Source organism: Physeter macrocephalus, chromosome 1 (genome assembly GCF_002837175.3).
Source record: "Physeter macrocephalus isolate SW-GA chromosome 1, ASM283717v5, whole genome shotgun sequence".
In the NCBI taxonomy this organism is placed as follows: Eukaryota; Metazoa; Chordata; class Mammalia; order Artiodactyla; family Physeteridae; genus Physeter; species Physeter macrocephalus.
Genome location: NC_041214.2, coordinates 143,100,233 through 143,123,002, shown reverse-complemented (window position 1 = coordinate 143,123,002; position 22,770 = coordinate 143,100,233). Strand labels below are relative to the sequence as shown.

The 22,770-nt window shown below is 39.8% G+C and overlaps 1 protein-coding gene across 4 annotated transcripts in view; it reads left to right on the top strand.

Moving 5' to 3' along the window:
• Window positions 1-22,770, top strand: part of APP (amyloid beta precursor protein) — a 279,931-nt gene that overhangs the window by 59,601 nt on the left and 197,560 nt on the right. For all 4 annotated transcript variants that reach the window (XM_007110934.4, XM_007110935.4, XM_007110933.4 and 1 more), the window contains exon 3: window positions 21,351-21,480. In XM_007110934.4, coding sequence (XP_007110996.1) covers window positions 21,351-21,480 — 130 coding nt within the window. The remainder of the gene's footprint in view (window positions 1-21,350; window positions 21,481-22,770) is intronic.

Genomic DNA, 22,770 nt, shown 5'->3' with positions numbered 1-22,770 from the left:
TTCTTGATTTATCCTTCTTGAAAAAGAGAGAATTTATATTTTTCCTTCTTTTGCTTATACAAAAGGTAGCTTACAATAAACACTGTTCTGTACTTTGCTTTTTTTTTTTCCCGCCGCGGAGCACAGGCTCAGCGGCCATGGCTCATGGGCCCAGCCGCTCCGCGGCATGTGGGATCCTCCTGGACCGGGGCACGAACCCGTGTCCCCCGCATCGGCAGGTGGACTCTCAGCCACTGCGCCACCAGGGAAACCCTGTACTTTGCTTTTTTAACATAACTTTTAGATCTTGGAAATCACTCCCTTGCCATTTGTAGAGATCATCAGCCTTTGTGTAATTTCTCCTAGTTTTCTTGCTGGTATTGTATAGGGTTGTTTTTTTTTTAATTAATTCAGTTTAAAATAACTGGAATCCAAGGCATTTTGTCCCACATTTCTAGACAGTTATATATACCTACAATATGTGGCTCTATGTGTTTTAAGAACATTTAAAGGAATTAGTCTTACACCTCTTGGCAAAGCAAAATTTCTTACCCTACATAAACAATGGATAACCTGGCAACATTTCCTTTGTTGTAATCTTTTATGTACAAGAAAATTTTCTTTAGCCCTGTTGGATCCAAAATGAGTGTTTAATGAAATATATATCTCTGTGTATGTGTGTGTGTGTGTATTTAACATATACATATATGCCCACATGTATTTTTTTTTTATTGGTAGCACTATAAGAAAGGACAATCTAAATTCTAACTCCTGTGTTTTGAGAAGCAAAGAAGCATCTGCATTATCACAGTATATTGCATGTCAAGTAATTTTTGTCTTGAAGGAGTATGAACGATGATGTGAATAGATAATTCTTCATGTTTAAGTAGAAATCACTAATATTGGCATCCTTTATATTTTTTTTAAAACCATTTATTATTTAGGGACTGATAATTAATTCACTTTTGTCTGGATATGACATTTCTAAAATATACATTTTTGGAAATAATATTCACATTCTATTGAAGAGTTCCTCTAGGACAGTTTTGTAGATGAGTTATGAGTTGGTAAATTGGAACTCTGTGCATGCATGCTTTTAGGTTTTTGATATCATTTTACTTATCTGATTACACATGCAGATTATGCATTCTGAATGTTAAATAAATTTTTTAAAGGCTACAACTCAAATTTACTTAATGACGTTGATCACATCATTTTCTGTTGAATGGCTATTTTGATGTATATATCATAGTTGGCATCTAAGTTTTTCTTCAGTGTCAGTCATGAATAATCAGATGTTTTTACATTTGTATGATGACTCTATAAAAATTACTCTTCATGACCCTGAGAACAACCCTATTCCCACTCCACATAGAGATTACCCACTAATGCCTGGGTAACTTCGCTTCCTGTTTTAGTCTGTTGTTTGTCCCAGGGATAAGCCACAGAGTGGTTCTTCGTAGTCCCAGCCTTTGCCAGATTGTTGGTGACCATGGGGTCGAGGTAGGGGGAGGAAAGTGAGCCCTTTGGTTCTTTCTCCTTTGTCTTGAAATTCTGGTTATATCTGCCTATCTCAATTTACCACCCACTGAGGTCTTGTACAACAATACACAACAGGCCAGAGTAGGCGGACGTGCAACCACTGCACCACCAGGGAAGCCCAGGCCAGAGTCTTAAGATGGATTAGACAAACATTAGGCTAGAGAAGTTAAGAAAGGGCCATACCATCAGGCCTTGTGGGCCCTTTTAATGAATTTGATCTCTATTCTGTAACAACAGGATGTGTCATGGAAGGTGTTTATTTTTTTAAAAGAAAGAGAATGACTGTACATTAGCATTTCCAAAAGTCACCCTCTAATAAGAACGTACTGTATAGCACAGGGAACTCTACTCAGTACTCTGTAATGACCTATATGGGAATAGAATCACATATTCTATGTATATGTCTCCAAAGGTACATATACATATGTCCACTCTAAAGAGTGGATATATGTAGGGCTTCCCTGGTGGCGCAGTGGTTGAGAATCCGCCTGCCGATGCAGGGAGCACGGGTTCGTGCCCCGGTCTGGGAAGATCCCACATGCCGCGGAGCGGCTGGGCCCGTGAGCCATGGCCGCTGAGCCTGCGCGTCCGGAGCCTGTGCTCCGCAACGGGAGAGGCCACAGCAGAGAGATGCCTGCGTACCACCCAAAAAAAAAAAAAAAGAGTGGATATATGTATAACTGATTTGCTATGCTGTACAGCAGAAACTAACACAACATTGTAAATCAAATATATTCCAATAAGAATTAATTTTAAATTTTAAAAAAATAAACTTATCAGGATTTTAAATTTTAAAAAAATAAATAAACTTATCAATCACCACTTTATTGTGAATCATCATGAAGGGCTGAGTCAGAAGGCTGGTCAATATGAGCACTCTGACCCGGAAAAAAATAAACAAAACCAAAAGTCACCCTCTTGCTTTGTCACTCTGACCTCATATCTAGTTTCTCAGTTCCCTGGGACCCAACTGGAGCCTCTACTCTGGAGCTGTCCAGGGCAGTAGCCACTAGCGGCGCATGGCTGTTGAGTGCCTGCAGTGTAGCTATAATGTGTGCTGTAAGTGTAAGATATCAATAGATACCATATTTCAAAGATTTACATGAAGAAAGAGTATAAAATAATCACATTAATAATTTCATATTGATTGAATATTGGAATGATAATATTTTGTGTGTACTGTTGTAAACATCATGTATATATTACTAAATTGTGAATATGTATGTTATTAAAATGAATTTCAACTGTGTCTTTTTACTTTTCAGTGTAGCTACTGTGGAATTTAACGTTACACTGGCATTATGTTGCCATTATATTTCCATTGAACAGTGTTGCTCTCCTGCCCCGCCCCATTCCACCAGTGACTCTGGGCTGTAAGGGTCTTAGATCCCATAATCTAGCAAGTGGGAGAGGGAAGCGGAAGTGAAGGCCGCTGAGCCTGCGCGTCCGGAGCCTGTGCTCCGCAACGGGAGAGGCCACAGCAGTGAGAGGCCCGCGTACCACCCAAAAAAAAAAAAAAAGAGTGGATATATGTATAACTGATTCGCTATGCTGTACAGCAGAAACTAACACAACATTGTAAATCAAATATATTCCAATAAGAATTAATTTTAAATTTTAAAAAAATAAATAAACTTATCAGGATTTTAAATTTTAAAAAAATAAATAAACTTATCAATCACCACTTTATTGTGAATCATCATGAAGGGCTGAGTCAGAAGGCTGGTCAATATGAGCACTCTGACCCGGAAAAAAATAAACAAAACCAAAAGTCACCCTCTTGCTTTGTCACTCTGACCTCATATCTAGTTTCTCAGTTCCCTGGGACCCAACTGGAGCCTCTACTCTGGAGCTGTCCAGGGCAGTAGCCACTAGCGGCGCATGGCTGTTGAGTGCCTGCAGTGTAGCTATAATGTGTGCTGTAAGTGTAAGATATCAATAGATACCATATTTCAAAGATTTACATGAAGAAAGAGTATAAAATAATCACATTAATAATTTCATATTGATTGAATATTGGAATGATAATATTTTGTGTGTACTGTTGTAAACATCATGTATATATTACTAAATTGTGAATATGTATGTTATTAAAATGAATTTCAACTGTGTCTTTTTACTTTTCAGTGTAGCTACTGTGGAATTTAACGTTACACTGGCATTATGTTGCCATTATATTTCCATTGAACAGTGTTGCTCTCCTGCCCCGCCCCATTCCACCAGTGACTCTGGGCTGTAAGGGTCTTAGATCCCATAATCTAGCAAGTGGGAGAGGGAAGCGGAAGTGAAGAGTCCCTCCAGACCTTCCCCCAGAATTTTACTGGTGCTTGGGAGTTAGAGAGGCTTATTTGGGGCCTTTTAAATACATCTTTCATTAAAAATATTTTAGTGCAAAATGATTATATGAATAGTTTTCTGGAGTCCAGTGGTTCTCTCTTCCTCCTTCAGACTTATATCTCTGGGTGCTAAGGATGCAATGATGAGTAAGATACAGGACCTGTTCTTAAAGGGAGATCGCAGGGGCGAGAAAAGCTTATAAAATAATTTTAGCAACTTAAAAACTGATGATGATGATGTTGGCACATGGCGATAATGTTGATAATGCTAGTACCAACTAAATTTTGTTGAGCATTAACAAGGTACTGAGCTACCTTGCCAAGTGTTTGCCCTCATTTTACCCTCATGATGCCTCTGGGAAAGAGTCCTGGGAAAGAAACTTGGTGATTTGCAACATTTAAGGGTAACAAAGTGAAAGATTCGATGGAGGAGGAGCAGTGGCCAGAATCCTAGGATCAGAACTAGGTGGTATATTATGTGCTGGAAGTCAAGCTAGGTTAATATCTAAATGAGGTAAATGATGAGAGTGCAAGTGTGATGCAGACCAGAAGTGACTGAAGTATAATTTCTGACAAGGCAACTCATGACTGTCTTGCAAAATGAATGCGTATCAAAACTTTTACTCAATTCATTAATTAATGAGGTAACCTGTAAGATGTTAACCAGTTTGACTTGAAGAGATTTTTTTTTTAACATCTTTATTGGAGAATAATTGCTTTACCATGGTGTGTTAGTTTCTGCTTTACAACAAAGTGAATCAGTTATACATATACATATGTTCCCATATCTCTGACTTGAAGAGATTTAAATCCTTTTTCAACAAACTTCATTCACATGGCTGTGAACAGGAATTATCTGATCTGCATTGCATGAGACAGGAAACATTTGCATTGCTATCAGGTATCTACAGTATCTACTCCTACAGGGTTGTAAAGTAGCCTATAGAGAGTTAATCAGAAAAACATACCCTGTTTAATCAGGTCATCTTTTCCCCTACCACCCCAGGCTCTGGAAGACAACACCTGCATTTCACTGCTGGGACACCCAGTACATAATCTCTTTTGCCCATTTCTGAATAATGGACATTTTTTTAAAAATATAAGTCTCCTAATTTGGCAAATAAAAGTTCATTATTGATCTTTAGGATAGCAATTTCAAGGGAATAGCATGGGAAGAGTCAAATTACAGTAGGTTACAGGAAGAATAACATGTATGGGTGTTGAAGCCATCTGTGGTCCCTCTGAGGAAAGTCCAAGAGGCAAAGAGCCTGTGGGCAAGTCATGGAAAAGGGAAAGGCTTTGTTTTTTGTTGGGCTTTGTTTTTAAAGGGAAGGAACTTTAGCTGAGGGAAGCTTAAACTAAACTGTAGGAAGGGTAGATCCATCATAAGAAAACTAGGAACTGGCTGAGACTTAGAAAAGAGAATAAAAGCTGTGGAAATAGTCAGGGTGGGTTAATTAGGCAGTTTATGTTGTCAGGTGACTGAAATCTACTCGTACATGGAGAATATTTTCTCCCATTGATGGAAAGGATCTTGGGGTAGGGATAGCTTACAGAATTTTTAAAAGGGCATCCAGTAACTGGGTCCTCAGATATCGAAACTGAGACTGAGTGCTGCCTGGAATTTCTCTGTTGGGGTCTCTTGTTTTCTGCCTATTCTTTCTCCTTTATGTTCACCTCATTTTCTCCTGCAAAGATGGCTTCCTTTAGGAGGCCAGGGAAGATGGCAACTCTGGGAGTTTGTTGTTCCAGTTTGGATTTCCAACCCCATTCTGCCAGTGTGCATTCTAATTCCCAGATAGGGTTCTTGTTGGTCCTGCTTTCAGTCACCCATCTACCTTTGGACTAGTCACCATATCCACAAAGACTCAGTATGTACTGGGACTGGCCCACCTTGGTCATGAGGGTGTATGGCTTGTTTGGCATCCCAACCAGAGCCAACTGGTGTGGGGAGAGGAGCTCTTGCCAGAAAAAAGGTTGACGAGTGGCATGGGGGCAAAATAGAATAATGACCAAAGCCCCACACAATGGGCTTAGAAACACACAGTGCCTTTTAAAAGTTTTATAGGTTGGAGAGTGGGTAGCTGAGGGAATTCACATCATGACTTTAACCAGCTTTGGGGAAGGTATTGGGGGGTGGGTGTTGGAGAGGTGTTCACTCAGAACGTTTAAACAGTGTTCAACTTTTTCTATTGAATGGTGCATCCTTAACTATTCTAGAACATTGCTTATTGATATTTTAGGGTCTTTCAGCCACTTTCCACTTTGTAGGTAGTCTGAAATTTTTCTTTTATAATTAGAAATAATAGTTTCATTTGTAGGATTGAATTTTTTTGTGTGTTGTTGGAAAATGTTTATTTTCCTTTATTTTTTTTTTAGCTCCATATTTTTATTTTAGACAGTTGATTGATTCCCTGTTAAGAAAGCCAAAGAAAATAATGTTCGTAATTTTTCCAACTCACAGATTTTGCAAGCTATATTATTTTTATATTTTTGAAGTTTAATATTATGGTCAGTTCTATTGTCATAATTCTCACAGTCGTAGGTTCTGTCTTTAACTGGATTCAGTGTTTACAGCCAATCCTTTCACCAAAGCATCTCTATTCCCATAATGTTTATTTTGATTCCTCTATTTTTTGGGGTGCCTGTCATCTTACTTAGTTATTTCCAGAAGTTGTTCTTATTTAACAATAGTTTAGTTATGTATAGAATTCCAGGTTGACAAGTATTTTTGTTCAGCACCATGAAGATACTTATCCACTATATTCTGGCATCATTGTGCAAATTCCCTTTTTTTAAAATGTACAAAATGTACAAAAACTTTTACTGTCACCATTTACAGTGCTATTCATTTACTGATTACTTTCTCTCAATAGTGATGAATCATTTTTTTCTTTATGTTCTCAGTCCCTCCTGTGACCAAAACACAGATGTTTTAGAGACAGCTGGCTGAGTCAGAGAGGCAGCTGTGAGCAGTCTGGTCCTAGGACAGAATGAAACCAACTGAACCCATGACCGTGACCTCTTTTTGACCTTTTGCTAACCAATTTAACTCACTTGTTAAATTTGTTTTTCCAAAGGACTGCCTGTATAGCTGCACATCGTATCTGTTGGTGCTTAGCTTAATATGATGTGTCAAATATTATTTTTTTTGATGGTGAATTATCTAGTCCATATCTTTCATAGTTTCATGTTCCTCTCAGTTTGTATTCCCTGCTGTTGGTTGTTTTGTTGTTGTTATTAATATTGGCATTTTTGCCTCCTGATTTCTTTGGTCCTATTGTTGGTCAAGGGCAAGATTAGGGATAAAAAAGTAAAAATCGAGTCTTTTACCTTTGCTCTTATAAAGCCCTTATAAAGTTTGACTGGGAAGATAGTTTGAAACTTAGGTTTGTGTAATCAGCATTTTATCTCATAGCATACACATTCTCGGTACCCATAAATTCCCTCCTGTTCCCCAATCATAATAGTTATGTTTTTGCCCAGTCATCATTCAAATACTTGCATATTTGAAATATAAAAATTTTCTTTACATTTTTTTATTAGCACAGTCAGCACTATTCTTTCATTTTTTTTCCATCAAATGTGTATTGAGGACTGCTATAGACTCAATGTTTGTGTCTTTCCCAAAATTCATATGGTGAAGCTTTAAGGTCCAATGGGATGGTATTTGGAGATGGAGCCTTTGGTCGGTAATCAAGGTTAGATGAGGTCATGACAATGGGGGCTTTGTGATGGGATTAGTGCCCTTATAAGAAAAGACACCAGAGAGCTTGCACAGTTTGCTTTCTCTGCCTGTTCACACAAAGAGATAATGTGACAACCCAGAGAGAAGGTGGAAATCTGCAAGCCAGGAAGAGAACCTTCACCAGAACCCAACCATGCTGGTACCCTTATCTTAGACTTCCAGCCTCCAGAACTGTGAGAAAATAAATTCCTGTTATTTAAGCCACCTGGTCTATGGTAATTGTTATGGCAGCCTGAGCTAAGACTAGGACTTACTTTGGCTCCTTTGGGCAAAAGGATTATAGGCCCAAAGCCTCACTGAGAATTACCGTTTCTAGAGATCATGCTTTACGAAGCATTTTATGCAACACTTGGCTCCGACTCAGAGCATGTGGGTTGTCATTTAGTAACTGCTTGTGGACGGCCTGTTGTTGGCACAGAGATTGGAACTGAATAGGGCAGATGTTCTGCCCTGCTCTCTACACTGAAAGAACCTCCCCTGAAATGGCCTTGTGGTCTCCTCCTGCAGAGACTGTTTCTCTCCACTGATAGACTTCTAAAGAAATTTTTAAGCAAGAGTTGGGGGTTGCTGGCCCTCAGTCCAAATTTGCCCTCAGTTAATTTTTACCCAGTTAAGATGTAGGTGCCATGATAATGCTCAATAGTAGAGTGATAAACATATAGCAGGGCCTTAAATATTCAGTTAAATGTACTAAATGATCACTAAGTACACTTCCTGAAAACAGGAAGCAACCCTAGATTGTTCTTTATGTGACCCTGTGTTAATATGTTCTACCGTTGACTGTTGATGAATTATGTTTTCTGGCAGTTACAACCTCCCCTTCAATCCTGGTTGGACATGAGACTTGCTTTAGCCAGTAGAATAGAGTGGTAGTGGTGCTGGTTTAGTTCTCGGTCTAAGCCTTAATTTGGCCTGGAAGTTTCTCCTTTTGTGCTCTGGGAAGGCAGCCATGTGGAGAAGCCCAAGTAGAAGAGAATGGAGGCCCTCATTCAATAGCCCTACCGGAGCTCCCAGGCAGCTGCCAGCACCAGCCACATATGCAAGGCCAAGATGGACTTTGCAGGCTTCCTTGCAGTACTCTGGCTGATGACACCATGTGAAGAAGAATCACTCAGTCAACTCACAGAATTGTGAGGAATTCTAAATTATTATGTGGTAGCTAACCTCCAAGATGGCTCCCAACAGGGCTTGCCTCCCTCCTCGTATTCGCATCCACACGTAGTCCTTAGTCTCCTCCCGCAGTGTGCAGGAGGATGTTACAGAAATGATGTGTATGGCATTTGAGGCTGGATCGTAAAAAAGCACATGGCTTCTACCTTACATACTTTTGCTATGGTGGAAGCCAGCCGCCATGTCATGAGGACACTCAAGCAGCACTGTAGGGATGTGCATGTGCTGAGGGCCTCAGTGCTTCTGCCAGCAGCCAGCAATCGCTTGCCAGGCAATGAATGAACCGCTTGGAAGTGGATCCTGTAGCCCAGTCAAGCCTTCATTTGACCTCAGCCCCAGCTGACATCTTGACCGCACTCTTGTAAGAGACAGGATCACTCAGCTAAGTCTCTTCCAGACTCCTCACGCACAGAAACTGTGTGAGATAAGAAATGCTTACTGTTTGAAGCTACTAAGTTTTGGGATAGTTTGTGTGCAGTAATAGATGACCACAACAGATGCTCCCTTGACGATTATTTTCCTCTGTGGTCCTCTGGTAGAAAAAAGTTCCTTTCCTTCATTCTATACTAGATCTAGAAAGTGCTGCCATCACAGAAACAATTTGAAAATAACTATGTAAATTATTCATCATTTAACAGCCTAAAGTGGCCACTTGCCTTAATGAACTGTTACATTACCCAGATATTGGCCTAAGGAACCTAGAAGTCTTATAAGTAGATCAAAACTAGGATAATAGTCCCCTTGAAACATACATTATAAAGCCTAGGAAGAAAAATTAGAATTTTTAGATTTTGTTGTCCTCTTCCTTTTGAATGAAATGAGGTTTAAAAAGAGAGAAAAACAACATTGTTTTATTTAAACCAAAGGCTTTAGGTTGAGAGAAGAAAAAATTGGAAGTATACTTCAGTTTTTCATCTGAAGAATTTTATTCTGTCCCAAATTTAATTCAGGCAACTTGAGCAAATATTTACTGATTCAAGATAAGATTTCATGTCAGGTGTTGCTGAGTGGCCAGACAACATTCTTGGCTCATAGGAGCTTCTAAATACACAATTCGATAAATTGAGAAAAGAATTTAGGAAATTGAAAATGTAGAATGGAGCTGTAAAGTGGAGGATCTTGATTGTAAATCTGGGTTTGGGGCTCTAATTCTAGAGATGAGTAAGGGCTATGGGATTGTTTTTAGCAGGAGTGTTTTCTGGTCAAGACACTTTTGGAAAAATTAGCCTATATCTAAGGGTGATTTGGATTGGGGAGAGAAGGGAATTCCAATCTCAAGATGCTAGTGTGAAAGGGATAGGAAAGATCATCCTGCCCATCCTTGGTGTATAGATGAGCACTTATGAGATACCCCAAGATGCCGTTATAAGGGAGCGCTTAGGGTCAAGTGTAGTGAAGGCAAAGCATGGGCTTCCCTATCAAACCTTCATTCAGATGCAGCCTTTGCTCTTTGACACCTGAGCAGTCCAGGAAAGCTGCCTAACCAGTCTTAGACCATGTCCTCCTTTTATGATAGCAGCACACAGGAGTGTATTGTAAAAGTTAAGTACGGTCAATTCAGCGAGAAATTGTGTGAGTCCCAGTACTGTTCTTCCTCCTCTTTTAAGGAGAGAACTTAAAACACAGGCTCTTCAACCCTCTGCATCCCCTACATGCAGAACACATCCTGGGAGGCAGGGGCTTAGAGCAGGTGTCCAGGGCTCTGCTAACTTACACTGGGAGCAGGTCTCTGGAGGGAGCTTTGAACAGGTTAAGCCTCAAGTGCTGGCAGAGATTTCCAGCTGGGAAACTGAGGTGAATGTGGCTTTGCTTCTAGTCTTTCTATTAGATTATGGGTATACTTTCTTTTTCCTAAGTGTTTTCTTTTCCACAATTAATAGTATGTGTTTTCTGTTTCTTTAACCTTCTTGCTGTAAATGAACAGTTGTTTTGTCTATAAGTTAACAGGATCGCCGAACAAAGCACACCAGTGCCTGGACCAAACAAAAGCTGATGAGTTAAACACAGCCATTTCCTTTGTCCAGCTGTCTACTCTAAAATATATAACATGACAGGGACTCCCAGACGAGACTTGTTTGTCAACCTTGCTGCCTTCATTCTATAGTGTTGTGAAGTTAAAATTAATTAAAAAAAAACAACAACACGAGATCCTTTTAATCTCACCAACTCTGAGGGCATAACATAGACACACTGCTATGGTAGAAGCTGTGGAGCATTCTTGGCCATTATTATTTTGCTCTGTGTGCCGTCTACTTTTGTGAGCTTAAAATTGACCCATAGATGACAGGCACCTATGCATTGTGGTTTTGGTATTTGAAAGATGCAAAAATTCATATTAAGTGAAAATTTTTAAGTAGAGGTATCCAGCTATCTATATACGAGTACAGATATATTTTCTGCATTATTGGTCTGTATGCTTATAAGGATTGCTTGCATAAACCATAGGATTCAGAGGTAAAAGAGATGAAACCAGTTTGGATATTTTTTCCCACACAGTTTTCATTTAATGAGATTAATGTTTGATTTAACATTTGTCCTTGTTACTGTCTAGCTCTTTGCTAAATGCATACTCAGTTATTACATATTTGCAGTAACACTACGGACTTTTATATTTGCCGCCTTATTTATTTATTTAAAATGTTTTTTCCGTAATATATTTTTCTTTTTTCTTTTTAGCTTTATTGAGGTACAAATAACAAATAATCTTGTATAGATTGAACATTTTTTTAAAGTTTGTTTAATTTTTATTTTATATTGGAGCATACTTGATTAACAATAGATTTGACATTTTAAAAATGAGAAAATTAGACATAAATTGACAGAGAATGAGGATCTTGGCTGTACGTGGACACATCTGTTTGTGCTTTCACATTCGTGTCCTGTCCTATTTATTTTGGTGTCCCTACCTTCCTCATTTGTCTTTACATTCATCACGTTGGTATGAGTGACTTACACGTCGTACAAGGTTCTTGCACAATATTTTCCAACTCTGAGTATGAATGTATGCATATGACAATATATTTATATACAATGTCAGAAACAGACTTGGGCCACATTATTGGGAAATAGGCTGGTGCCCTGAAACATTTTCTGTGCCTTGCTCTTAGATAAGGTCATCATTGTGAAAACACAGCACTGCAGGTACTTTCCATTATTGCACTGGTGTTTCATCAGCTGCATCTTGCTTCCCAGCACCTCATTAAATTGTAATCAGAGGGCTCCCCTGGTGGTGCAGTGGTTGAGAATCCGCCTGCCAACGCAGGGGACACGGCTTCAAGCCCTGCTCCGGGAATGCCGCAGAGCAACTAAGCCCGTGTGCCAAATCTACTGAGCCTGTGCTCTACAGCCCACGAGCCACAACTACTGAGCCCACATGCCACAACTGCTGAAGCCCACACACCTAGAGCCCATGCTTTGCAACAAGAGGAGCCACTGCAATGAGAGGCCCGCGCACCACAACAAAGAGCGGCCCCCCTCGCCGCAACTAGAGAAAGCCTGCGCGCAACAACGAAGACCCAATGCAGCCAAAAATAAATTAATTAAATAAAATAAATTTTTAAAAAATTATAATCAGAGAACAACTTCAGTTTCCAGTTCTCTTTGTCAATTAAATTAGATATTGTCTCCAATATCTCTCATTATTACAAGAATTTATGTTGGGAAACAATTTAAGATATTATTTTTCTTTGTGTTCCAGAAAATTTTCAAGTAGAGACTATGTTATTTTAATCCAGAAACAAAAATATATTGTTTAGCACACGCTTTGTTTTGGCTTAGACACTGAAGTGGAAGTACTTTAGAACTTAGAATTAATACACTCTTTGAGTGCTCAGAGATATCATCTACTTTTTTCTTAAGTTTATGATAAATTTTCTTTTTTAAATTTATTTTATTGAAGTATAGTTGATTTACAATGCTGTGTCAACTGCTGCTGTACAGCAAAGTGATGTATGGAATCTAAATTATGACACAAATGAGCTTATCTACAAAACAGAAACAGACTCAGACATAGAGAACAGACTTGTGGTTGCCAAGGGGAAGGGGGGGTGGAGGAGGGAAGATTGGGAGTTTGGGATTAGCAGATGCAAATTATTATATATAGAATGGATAAACAACAAGGTCCTACTGTATAGCACAGGGAACTATATATTTAATTTCCTGTGATAAACCATAACAGAGATGTCACCTACTTTCATTGTTGTGTTCTAACTTCATCGATTTCATCTTCTATGAAATGGAGCCATTATCAACTGATAGAGGTTTACATGACCTGCTACACATAAAACATTTGCATTGATTCAGGCACATAATAAACCTTCAATTATATATATTTTTTAATCCTCCTCTTGGATATGTTCTTTGAAAAAAATTGATATGTAAAACTTTCACAGGATGAAAATATCCTATGATTAGGCTACCTCTGTACCATTTTACTATGGAGTTTGATTTTTTGTTTCATGTATTTGTTCATACATGCTACCTAGGTGCCATCATGCATTTACAATTAAGATCTTGATTTGTTTATATTTTTGTTTTTCCACTTGTGATGTAAATTTAGAAGTCTGACTTTGTTTCCACTGCACCAGTTTTTTAACTTTTAGTTCTTTTTAATTCAAAATTTCAAGCATATGTAAAGGTAGAAAGAATAGTATAATGAATGTCCCCTGTGCTTATCACTCCAATAATTATAAAATCTAGTCACTCTTGTTCTTTGAGAAGTCTGGAATCCCAGTTCTCTATCTTACCTCCCTCAGAGTCCACATTATTTTTGGCAAGCCCCTTGTGCAGATAGATGTGTTGCTTATCCCTTTTGCACAGCTGTAAATTGATTAAGATGAACTTAAGGAACACACGTTATTTATTGACTTCTAACTCACATGTTTAAAACACCATTTTAATAACACTACATAATTTCTAGCATATTTTTTCAAAAAGAAATATACTGGAGAATTTGATTAAAAATTGATTTTAAATGTTGAAAGACTAGAAAGAACAGTAAGTAAATTTTTTCAGAATTAGGAGCAATTCCCATGACCCTGACCATTAACTCTGTTTACAGCTTTTTATTAGCCACATTTGATTTTGTGTTCTTGAAATATCCTTGGTCATTTGGAATCTAGTTGTGTGTAAATATGACTTTTGACATGAATTAATCCCTTGTCCCCGGTGGCCTGTTGCAAAAGGATACTCCAAGGGTTCCCCTGTTTGTCCTTAATGTTGCAAATAAAGGAAAGTTTTTGTAGGACTCTAACAATATATGTCTTAAATATTTTTATATTTCTGTATATATACCTATATGTTCTTGGCTTTCTTAAATATCATCCATGTATTTTCTTGGTTTGTGTATTTAACAATTTAAATGTCATCTTGTCTGAGATTAATATATTTTCAATTTGGATAGACAGAGAGAGAGAGAGAGAGAGAGAGAGAGAGAGAGAGAAAGGGAGACTTTTTAGATTTTTAAAATTTAGAATGAAAATGTTCTGATGGTGACCAAGTTTGAAGGTACTTTTCTGTAGTGAGGAAAACCAATTAAGTTACCAACAACAACCTTCTAATATGAATCTAAGATTGTTTCTACTCTACCTCTCTTGGTTGTTAGTATTTGAAATTTCTTCAGTTCACTTAAAAAAAAATTTTTAATATATGTACAGATAGATTTGCTTTCAAAGATAAAACATGTTTGTATGGCCAAAATAACTGCTTGTTACAGATGCCTGGGCCAGTCAGATGGGCCTCCTTAGCCTAAGTGAGAGCTTGGCTTTTAATCTTCCTAACTATCTTCCTCAGCTGTGTATTTATTAACATTTATTAACATTAATCTATTGCTTTTTATATAAGATGCTATCACTGGTAAAAGTTGCTACATCATACTTGGAAGAATAATATTAGAAGGCACTGAGATGCTTATTTTTCTCAAAAGCTTATAATCCAACTATAATATCATACTTTTCAGATAATCTTTTTTAAGAGATACATTGATAATACCCAATGGGAGCTTAATATATACTAAATTTCCCTATGTCTAATGGACCGAACTTAGCAAGAAATAATCATTACCTATTTATCAGGCACTTACTGTGCTATCACAGTGTTGTCCACCATTGAGGGAACACAAAAATGAATCATATTGTCCCTGCCTTCAAGGAGTGTATGTTCTAATGGAGCAGGAAGGCCCATCAGTGTAATAGGAGGTGGAAAGTGGTCGGTGATCAAATACAAGCGATCGGATAAAATGCTTTGGATTCAGAGGTTGAAGTGATCAGGGAAGGGAATATTAGTGAACCAACTTTTGAGCTGGGCATTTTTCTTGGGTGCTGTTCATTCAGAAGGGAAATAAAGCTACCAAAATAGCTTGTGTTTAAAAGGGGGCTTATTGAAGGAGATGCGGCACGCCTCGTGCTCAGGTGGTCCCTGTCTTGTCCGCTGCCTATCTCTGTCTTGGGTACACAGCTGTCTCATCTTAGCTTCTGTCTCTGTACCTCTTATTTCCCTGCTTCTTCCAGAGGCCTAGTTTCCATTCCCCTGCGGGTTTTGACAGGCACCATCTCTGGCTATGACTTACCCTGCCTGCCAGCCGTGTATCCTCCCTCATCTACCCAGAGCCTGGATGTGTTAGTTCACAACTCTTGAGGAAGGAGAATGCCGTTGTCAGTGTGCTTTCCTCAGGCTGTAACCAGCTATGGGGCCGGAGCTGCAGAGTTAAAATATAGTCACTAATGGGTGCTCTTCCAGGGGACTGGGGGCTGGAGCGCTGCAGAGAGGGGCAGGCATGCTGGCAGCCTCCTGATCACCTTAAACCAACGTTAATGAAGGTGGAGCACCACAGGAGGAGGAAATTCTGCTTCCTGCCCTTGGAAAGTGTGTTTTCACTGGGGAGGTGGTGCACATATGTACCTAACCCAAATGGGAGGAGCACTGCAATAAATACAATAAAGCATTCCCTGAAGTGGGAGAGAGGGATTGACATCTATTACACTGTGAGTGGAGGAGGTTTGTCTACATGGGAGACCCTACTGGGCCTGGGCATCTGAAGTGTGGTGTAAGGGTCTTAAGAAGAGTGTGTTTGGGGCACAGGATGTGTATTTCTTCAGCAGCTGCCTGTGTAATTCAGGAAGGTTTGTAGGAACTGAGGATGGTTTGCATTTCAAGTAACTGGCACAAGCTGGATTTGTTTCTGCTTTAAGTATTTTTTTTTTTTTTTTTTTTTTTTTGTCGTACACGGGCCTCTCACGTACACGGGCCTCTCACTGTTGTGGCCTCTCCCGTTGTGGAGCACAGGCTCCGGACGCGCAGGCTCAGCGGCCATGGCCCACGGGCCCAGCCGCTCCGCGGCATGTGGGATCTTCCCGGACCAGGGCAGGAACCCGCGTCCCCTGAATCGGCAGGCAGACTCTCAACCACTGCACCACCAGGGAAGCCCCTAAGTATTTCTTAATACAGCTGTTGTCATCTAAATTTTTTAATAATGAAAAATAGTCACTCGTAATTGGGATGCACATAGGATACATTTTAGAAAAGGAAGAGGGCTGTATAAAAGTCGGGTTTTGCTAATGCCTGCTGTTTTAGCAAATTATCAGCAATGCTTGTTGTGTTAGCAATACATGCAGTTGCATGTGTTGGAAAACATACAAATTAAATAGGTTAGGGATCTCAGATATCTTTATTTCCTATATTAAGATGTGAATGCACAAAGAAAATATAAAACATTGAGCTATGCTTATACTTAATTATGGTGAAAAGTCAGGGTCTCAACTAACCAAGAGCACATTTGCATGCCTAATTACTTTAATTTTTATTCTTGCCGAAGACTATGCTACCTTTTCAACATAAGATGCTTATTTGTCTCATAGCACCAAAACGCTTATTTGTCTCTGGTGATATACTGGAACTGCTTAATAAAAAATAAGATATAGTACTTGGAATTTTTGTCAGAAACTTTAGTATGTTTTTTGTTGTGTTTTTTGTGTTCTGGTTTTTGCTTTCTGACTTGGAGGTTTCTTGTGCATGTGGTAATCACTGTGATTAACTGGGACTAGATGTGCTTCAGAAGAAGTTTTGTGACTTTAATATTTGGTGTTCCTCCCCTGTTTAAAATAAACCTCCTGAGAACAGCAAATTTTTATACTCTTTGGCAAAGTCGAATTAATAACTCCTTGTCTCAGGATAAAAGTGGCTGGAAGGGTGGAGGTTGTCACTTCCGTTTTCATTGTTAAGGCAGTAGGCAAACTACGTGTGGGATTCACGTGGTTCAGATTTTATAATCTCCTCCAACTGCTTATTAACAATCATCATTTTCCACGTTCTGGAGAGAGAAGTTGAAGCACAGTAAATAACACATATGTCCTAGATTTCCAGGTGGGAACTGGAAGGGAATTTTGTGTTTGGCTGATCACCTCGTGAAGCTCTGGTGACCTTCAGGGGAGAAGCCCTGTCTTCACTGATCTTAATTGGTCTGTGTGCAATTCTATCTGCTAGAAAGTTATCCACCAAATAAGTTACTGCTCTGTTGTACCAGATATTATTGGTGCAATACCTTAGGACACTGAAGATGGAGCACATCATGAGCAAGAGACCTTTATTTTTTTTTTATTTTTTATTTTTTTTGTGGTACGCGGGCCTCCCTCTGCTGCGGCCTCTCCCGTTGCGGAGCACAGGCTCCGGACGCGGGTACGCGGGCCTCCCTCTGCTGCGGCCTCTCCCGTTGCGGAGCACAGGCTCCGGACGCGCAGGCTCAGCGGCCACGGCTCACGGGCCCAGCCGCTCCGCGGCACGTGGGATCCTCCCAGACCGGGGCGCGAACCCGGTTCCCCTGCATCGGCAGGAGGACGCGCAACCACTGCGCCACCGGGGAAGCCCCGACCTTTATTTTTTTAAGTTATCAATTTGTACCCTACAGATAGCTTTTTGGTTTTAAATTAAAAAGAAGAAAATATGACTTGACTGTGCCTGTAGGAGTTTTTTTATAGAAAACTGAAAACTCCTGAGAAAATCCTCAGCAAGGTAATATTTCTGTGAAGTGGCAGCTAGAACCCCTTTAGAAAAATATAGTAACTCACACTTTATTGCACATAATGTTGTGTCCCTCATGGCAAGCTCTCTAGTGTCATAGAGTTTATGACTCATGAGTGCTGTACTTTGTGATATAATAAACAAGGAGAGGTGGTGGGAGAATTAGATTGCTGCACAAAAAGCCAATTCACCTTTCATCATACAGGAAAAAACCCTGGGGATATTAAATTTTAGTGGCATTTCAAGTTGAGCATTATCTACGACTGAAATGCATGCAGTTGAAGAGTTAAGATATTTAAGAACAAAATAAAATAAAGGGAAAGAGCTGTTTCCATTTAGAGCTAAGTTACTGGCAAGTGTTTTGGAAGAATAACTTTCTCAGTACCCACCCAGAATCTGATTTAGATATCCTTTTCTGTGTGTTTTCATAGCATGTACCTCCCCATTGAATTTGCCTTATACTACACTGATCAAGCGTTTTATTGTTTTAGAGCAGTTTTAGGTTTGTGGCAAAATGGAGAGGAGGGTGCAGAGATTTCCTGTGTACCCCCTTCCCCGACTCATACATAGCTTCTCCGCCTTTCTCAACATCCCCCAGCAGAATAGTACATTTATCTCAATTGATGAACCTACATTGTCACGTGATCATCACCCAAAGTCCATAGTTTACCTTAAGGTCCACTCTTGGTGTTGTACATTCTATGGGTTTGGACAAATGTGTAATGACATGTACTCACCATTACAGTATCATATAGAATCATTTCACTGCCCCCCAAATCCTCTATGTGCTTCCTGTTCATCCCTCCTTCCCCCTAACCCCTGGTAACCATTGGTCTTTTTACTGTCGCCATAGTTTTGCCTTTTCCAGAATGTCATGTAGTTAGAATCATACGTGTATTTTCACACTGGCTTCTTTCACTTAGTAATGGTCAACTAAGATTCCTCCATGTCTTTTCATGGTTTGATAGCTTCTTTCTTTTTAGTGCTAGGTAATCCATTGGATGTACCACAGTTTTTATTCATTCTCAGTGCCTGATTTTTTAATTGATTGACCTCGGGGTTGGGACAAGGGTGAGACAAGTGAGGCAATCAGGAAGCAAGATAAATAATATTTTAATGCACTATTGTTTAAAAATATAACCATTTTGTCATTTATTTATTTATTTATTTATTGTTGGCTGTTTCACATGGCTTGTGGGATTTCCAGTTCCCTGCCCAGGGATTGAACCTGGGCCACGGCAGTGAAAGCCCAGAATCCTAACCATTAGGCCACCAGGGAACTCCTTTAATGCACTAAAAAGTAAAAATTAATGCCCAAAACTCCACAGTGACCAGAATATCAACATTTCAGGTACAGACAGGATCATGGCATGCTCTCTTTGAATGTGACTGACAATCATAAGAAAAATTCCTTCTATCTATTGTGGACGGTATCTTCTTGCTCTGAAACCTGGTTTTTCCCCAGAGGCACTGCTTCCCCTGTAGCCTCCTCAGGTAGTTCTTCCCTTGCAACCCTCATAGCATTGTGCCTAGAGGTAAGGATGTGTTCCTTCTCACTCATTTTCACTTCCAAACCATTTTTTCCTTCTCCCTAAAATGTCCCCCACCCAAACTGTGAAATACATGCTCTTGGACTAATTTACCCCTCTCCTCCACCTGTTGGAGGCATCTGGAGAGCTCTTTCTACCGCAGTGGCATCCTCCTCAATCTCTGAAGGTTTTAGGTCCTGACCTTCTGTCATTCAGTCAACTGCATCTTTTGTAATTCTTAGGTGATTTTTAATTTATTTATTTTATTTGTGTTTATTTTTGGCTGTGTTGGGTCTTTATTGCTGCGTGTGGGCTTTCTCTAGTTGAGGTGAGAGGGGGCTATTCTTCGTTGTGGCACACGGGCTTCTCATTGCAGTGGCTTCTCTTGCTGCGGAGCATGGGCTCTAGGCGCACGGGCTTCAGTAGTTGTGGCATGCGGGCTTCAGTAGTTGTGGCTCGTGGGCCCAGTAGTTGTGGCTCACGGGCTCTAGAGCGCAGGCTCAGTAGTTATGGCACACAGGCTTAATTGCTCTGCGGCATGTGGGATCTTCCCGGACCAGGGCTCAAACCCGTGTCCCCTGCATTGGCAGGCGGATTCTTAACCACTGCGCCACCACGGAAGCCCCATTCTTAGGTGATTTTAATATCAACCTTGATGATCCAAGATTCCAGATTCTTTTTTTTTTATTTTCATTCCTCCAGTGATCTTGCCTTTATCATTCTTCTTTAGCCATGTCCTCTGATACTCATGTTACACTCCTTGCAATTACCAATAACTGTAACTCCCCCAGAATCTTAATTTCAGCTCTCTGACTCTCCAAGTACTGCTTTTAACCGCCCCATTTTCTTGGTATCTGTAGGACAAAATTCTGTAGCGCACACCAGGACTCACTGATACTACAGCCTTTTTTTGTGGTACGCGGGCCTCTCACTGCTGCGGCCTCTCCCGTTGCGGAGCACAGGCTCCGGACGCGCAGGCTCAGCAGCCGTGGCTCACGGGCCCAGCCGCTCCGCGGCACGTGGGACCCTCCCGGACCGGGGCGCGAACCCGTGTCCGCTGCATCGGCAGGCGGACTCAACCACCGCGCCACCGGGGAAGCCCGATACTACAGCCTTTTAAACGTGTATCTCAACCTTCGTATTCCCACTTTAGATTTCATGGCCCATTATTATAACCATTCCCTTGCTTCTACCCTCAGTTCTTGTATGCTTTTCTCTCTTCATTGTATTTAAGTGGCAAAACAGCAACCCTGGTGAAATGCAAGATTTATGCAAGGGAAAGCCCATTTTGGAAATAAATTTTTATGTTTATATTTTTCCTTCAAATCTCTACTATTATTATTAATAAATAGAAGGGATTTGATATTTTCACAAATATATTTCAGTTCATCAAGTTTCACATTTCTTTCCAAGTGCCTCAGTAAACACCATGATTTGTTGAGAACAGTAATCAGAGCAAAGGGCTGTAATTATCAAGGGAAGAGATTCATCAGTGCAATTCTTTATCTAAATGACAGTCATGATAACTGTTTGATAAATTATTCTTATGTAAATTACTTTGAATAAAGAGAAAGGTTTTTATGTAGGAAGCTTGCTGTGTCATGTCCTGTATGTGAAATATTTGCCTAATTGAGTAAGACATGGGCGGGTTGAATTTAAGTCATGGTAATATTCCCAGGTGTATCTACTATAACATTTATTTAAGGCATTACAGAGTATCATTGTCACACCAGTTGATTTTGCATTGAAATGACCCCATGCTTTTAAGAGGGCCCCCTCCTCCCTTTCTATTTTATCTCCCCTAGAAAATATGTTAAGCCGGAATGGGTGCAGTAAAATAAAGTAAAAGTTATATTGCTTAATGTTTTGAATGGAATGATAGGTTCTTGATCTTTTTCTTTACCCTGAATTCCCCAAGCTAGATCACAATTAGAGCAGGCTTGAAAACCTTAGAATAACAGTGGCGGTTCAACGGGTGCCTGTGTGCCAGCCCTGCCTCAGGTAACGATTTACCCTTTTTGTATGCTCTCCCAGGTCTACCCTGAACTGCAGATCACCAATGTGGTGGAAGCCAACCAACCAGTGACCATCCAGAACTGGTGCAAGAGAGGCCGGAAGCAGTGCAAGACCCATGCCCACATTGTGATTCCCTACCGCTGCTTAGGTGAGTTGACTGACCTTGGAGCTGGCGTTGATTGGCTATGGGCTTTGGGGATGAAAAGGAAGGATGCTCTAATTGTTAGATCAGATATGCAGGCTCTTCCTTCAGCATATTGCCACTCTGCATTGGACTATATTTTGGACTCTTAAAGTAGCCTGTGTCCTGACAATAAAGGAGCAGTATGTCTGAGCTTCCTGCCTCGGAATGAATTTACCAAGTGTGTTTATTATCATTAAAAATTTGTGGACCTATCCCATAACTGCTGAATGAAAACGCCTAGTCTTGGGGCCCAAGAATCTTAATTTTACCAAATTCTGCAGATGATTCTCATGCACATTAATTAGCTGGACTTAGTAGAATTCAGACCTTGTGTGTTTCTCCAGTAGACTTCATAGAAAAGAGAGCCTAATGTGCATTTTGCTAATTTCTTAAAAATCTCTTTCTACAGCAACCCACTACACCTCCTGTTTGAAGATAATTGGGGAATTAGAGTTTAAGTTGTTTTTTTTTTCCTGCTTACATCAAACTAGAGGGAACAGTTTGATCGCTAAAGTTTAAATGTGTGTTCCTTTCTGAGCTCAAATGTTACTTTAATTTGTTATTTTAAAAACTGAGTTGTTTTACGTGGTATCATATTTTTTCCTCTGGAAATACTCTCATACTCCATATTTAATCTGACTTGGTTCTGCCTCTTCCTAGTTGATTTTTTAATGTAACCAGGCATTGGGAAAATCAGCAGTCTTTGATCTGATAGCTGGCATCTAGATGTTTTCCCGAAGTTTATTCATCGGTAGGATAGTTGTAAATAAGGACATAGCGATTTATCTGTGGAGGATGTGGATATTCATTCCAATGACATCTTGTAAAGACTAAAAGGGGTCTGTCTTTAAAAAAAGTCCCAACAGCAAACTTAGAGGGTCGGGATGACAGATTCTGGAGATCTTTGTAATACTTGGGTCAAACATGAATGTCATAAGAACATACTGATTACTGTTCATGCCTGCACACAATTTGAGACATTAATAGAAAACTGGGCTAATGCCCAATGAATGAAGATTTCATCTGGTGGATTTATGGTAAAGAAAATGTGGAAAACCAGATTCTTAAACATTTGGCAATTGAAGAGTTTCCTTGTTCCTCCTTATCTGTTGTTCTTAGATACTTTACAAGGATTCTAAGCCATTGCTGTCTGACTGGTGAAGAAGTTAAAGTTTTATTAAGATTAAAATAAGTAATGTTTAAATACTAGGTACAGAACTCCAATGTCAAGAAATATTGAGGTCAGCTGTCTTC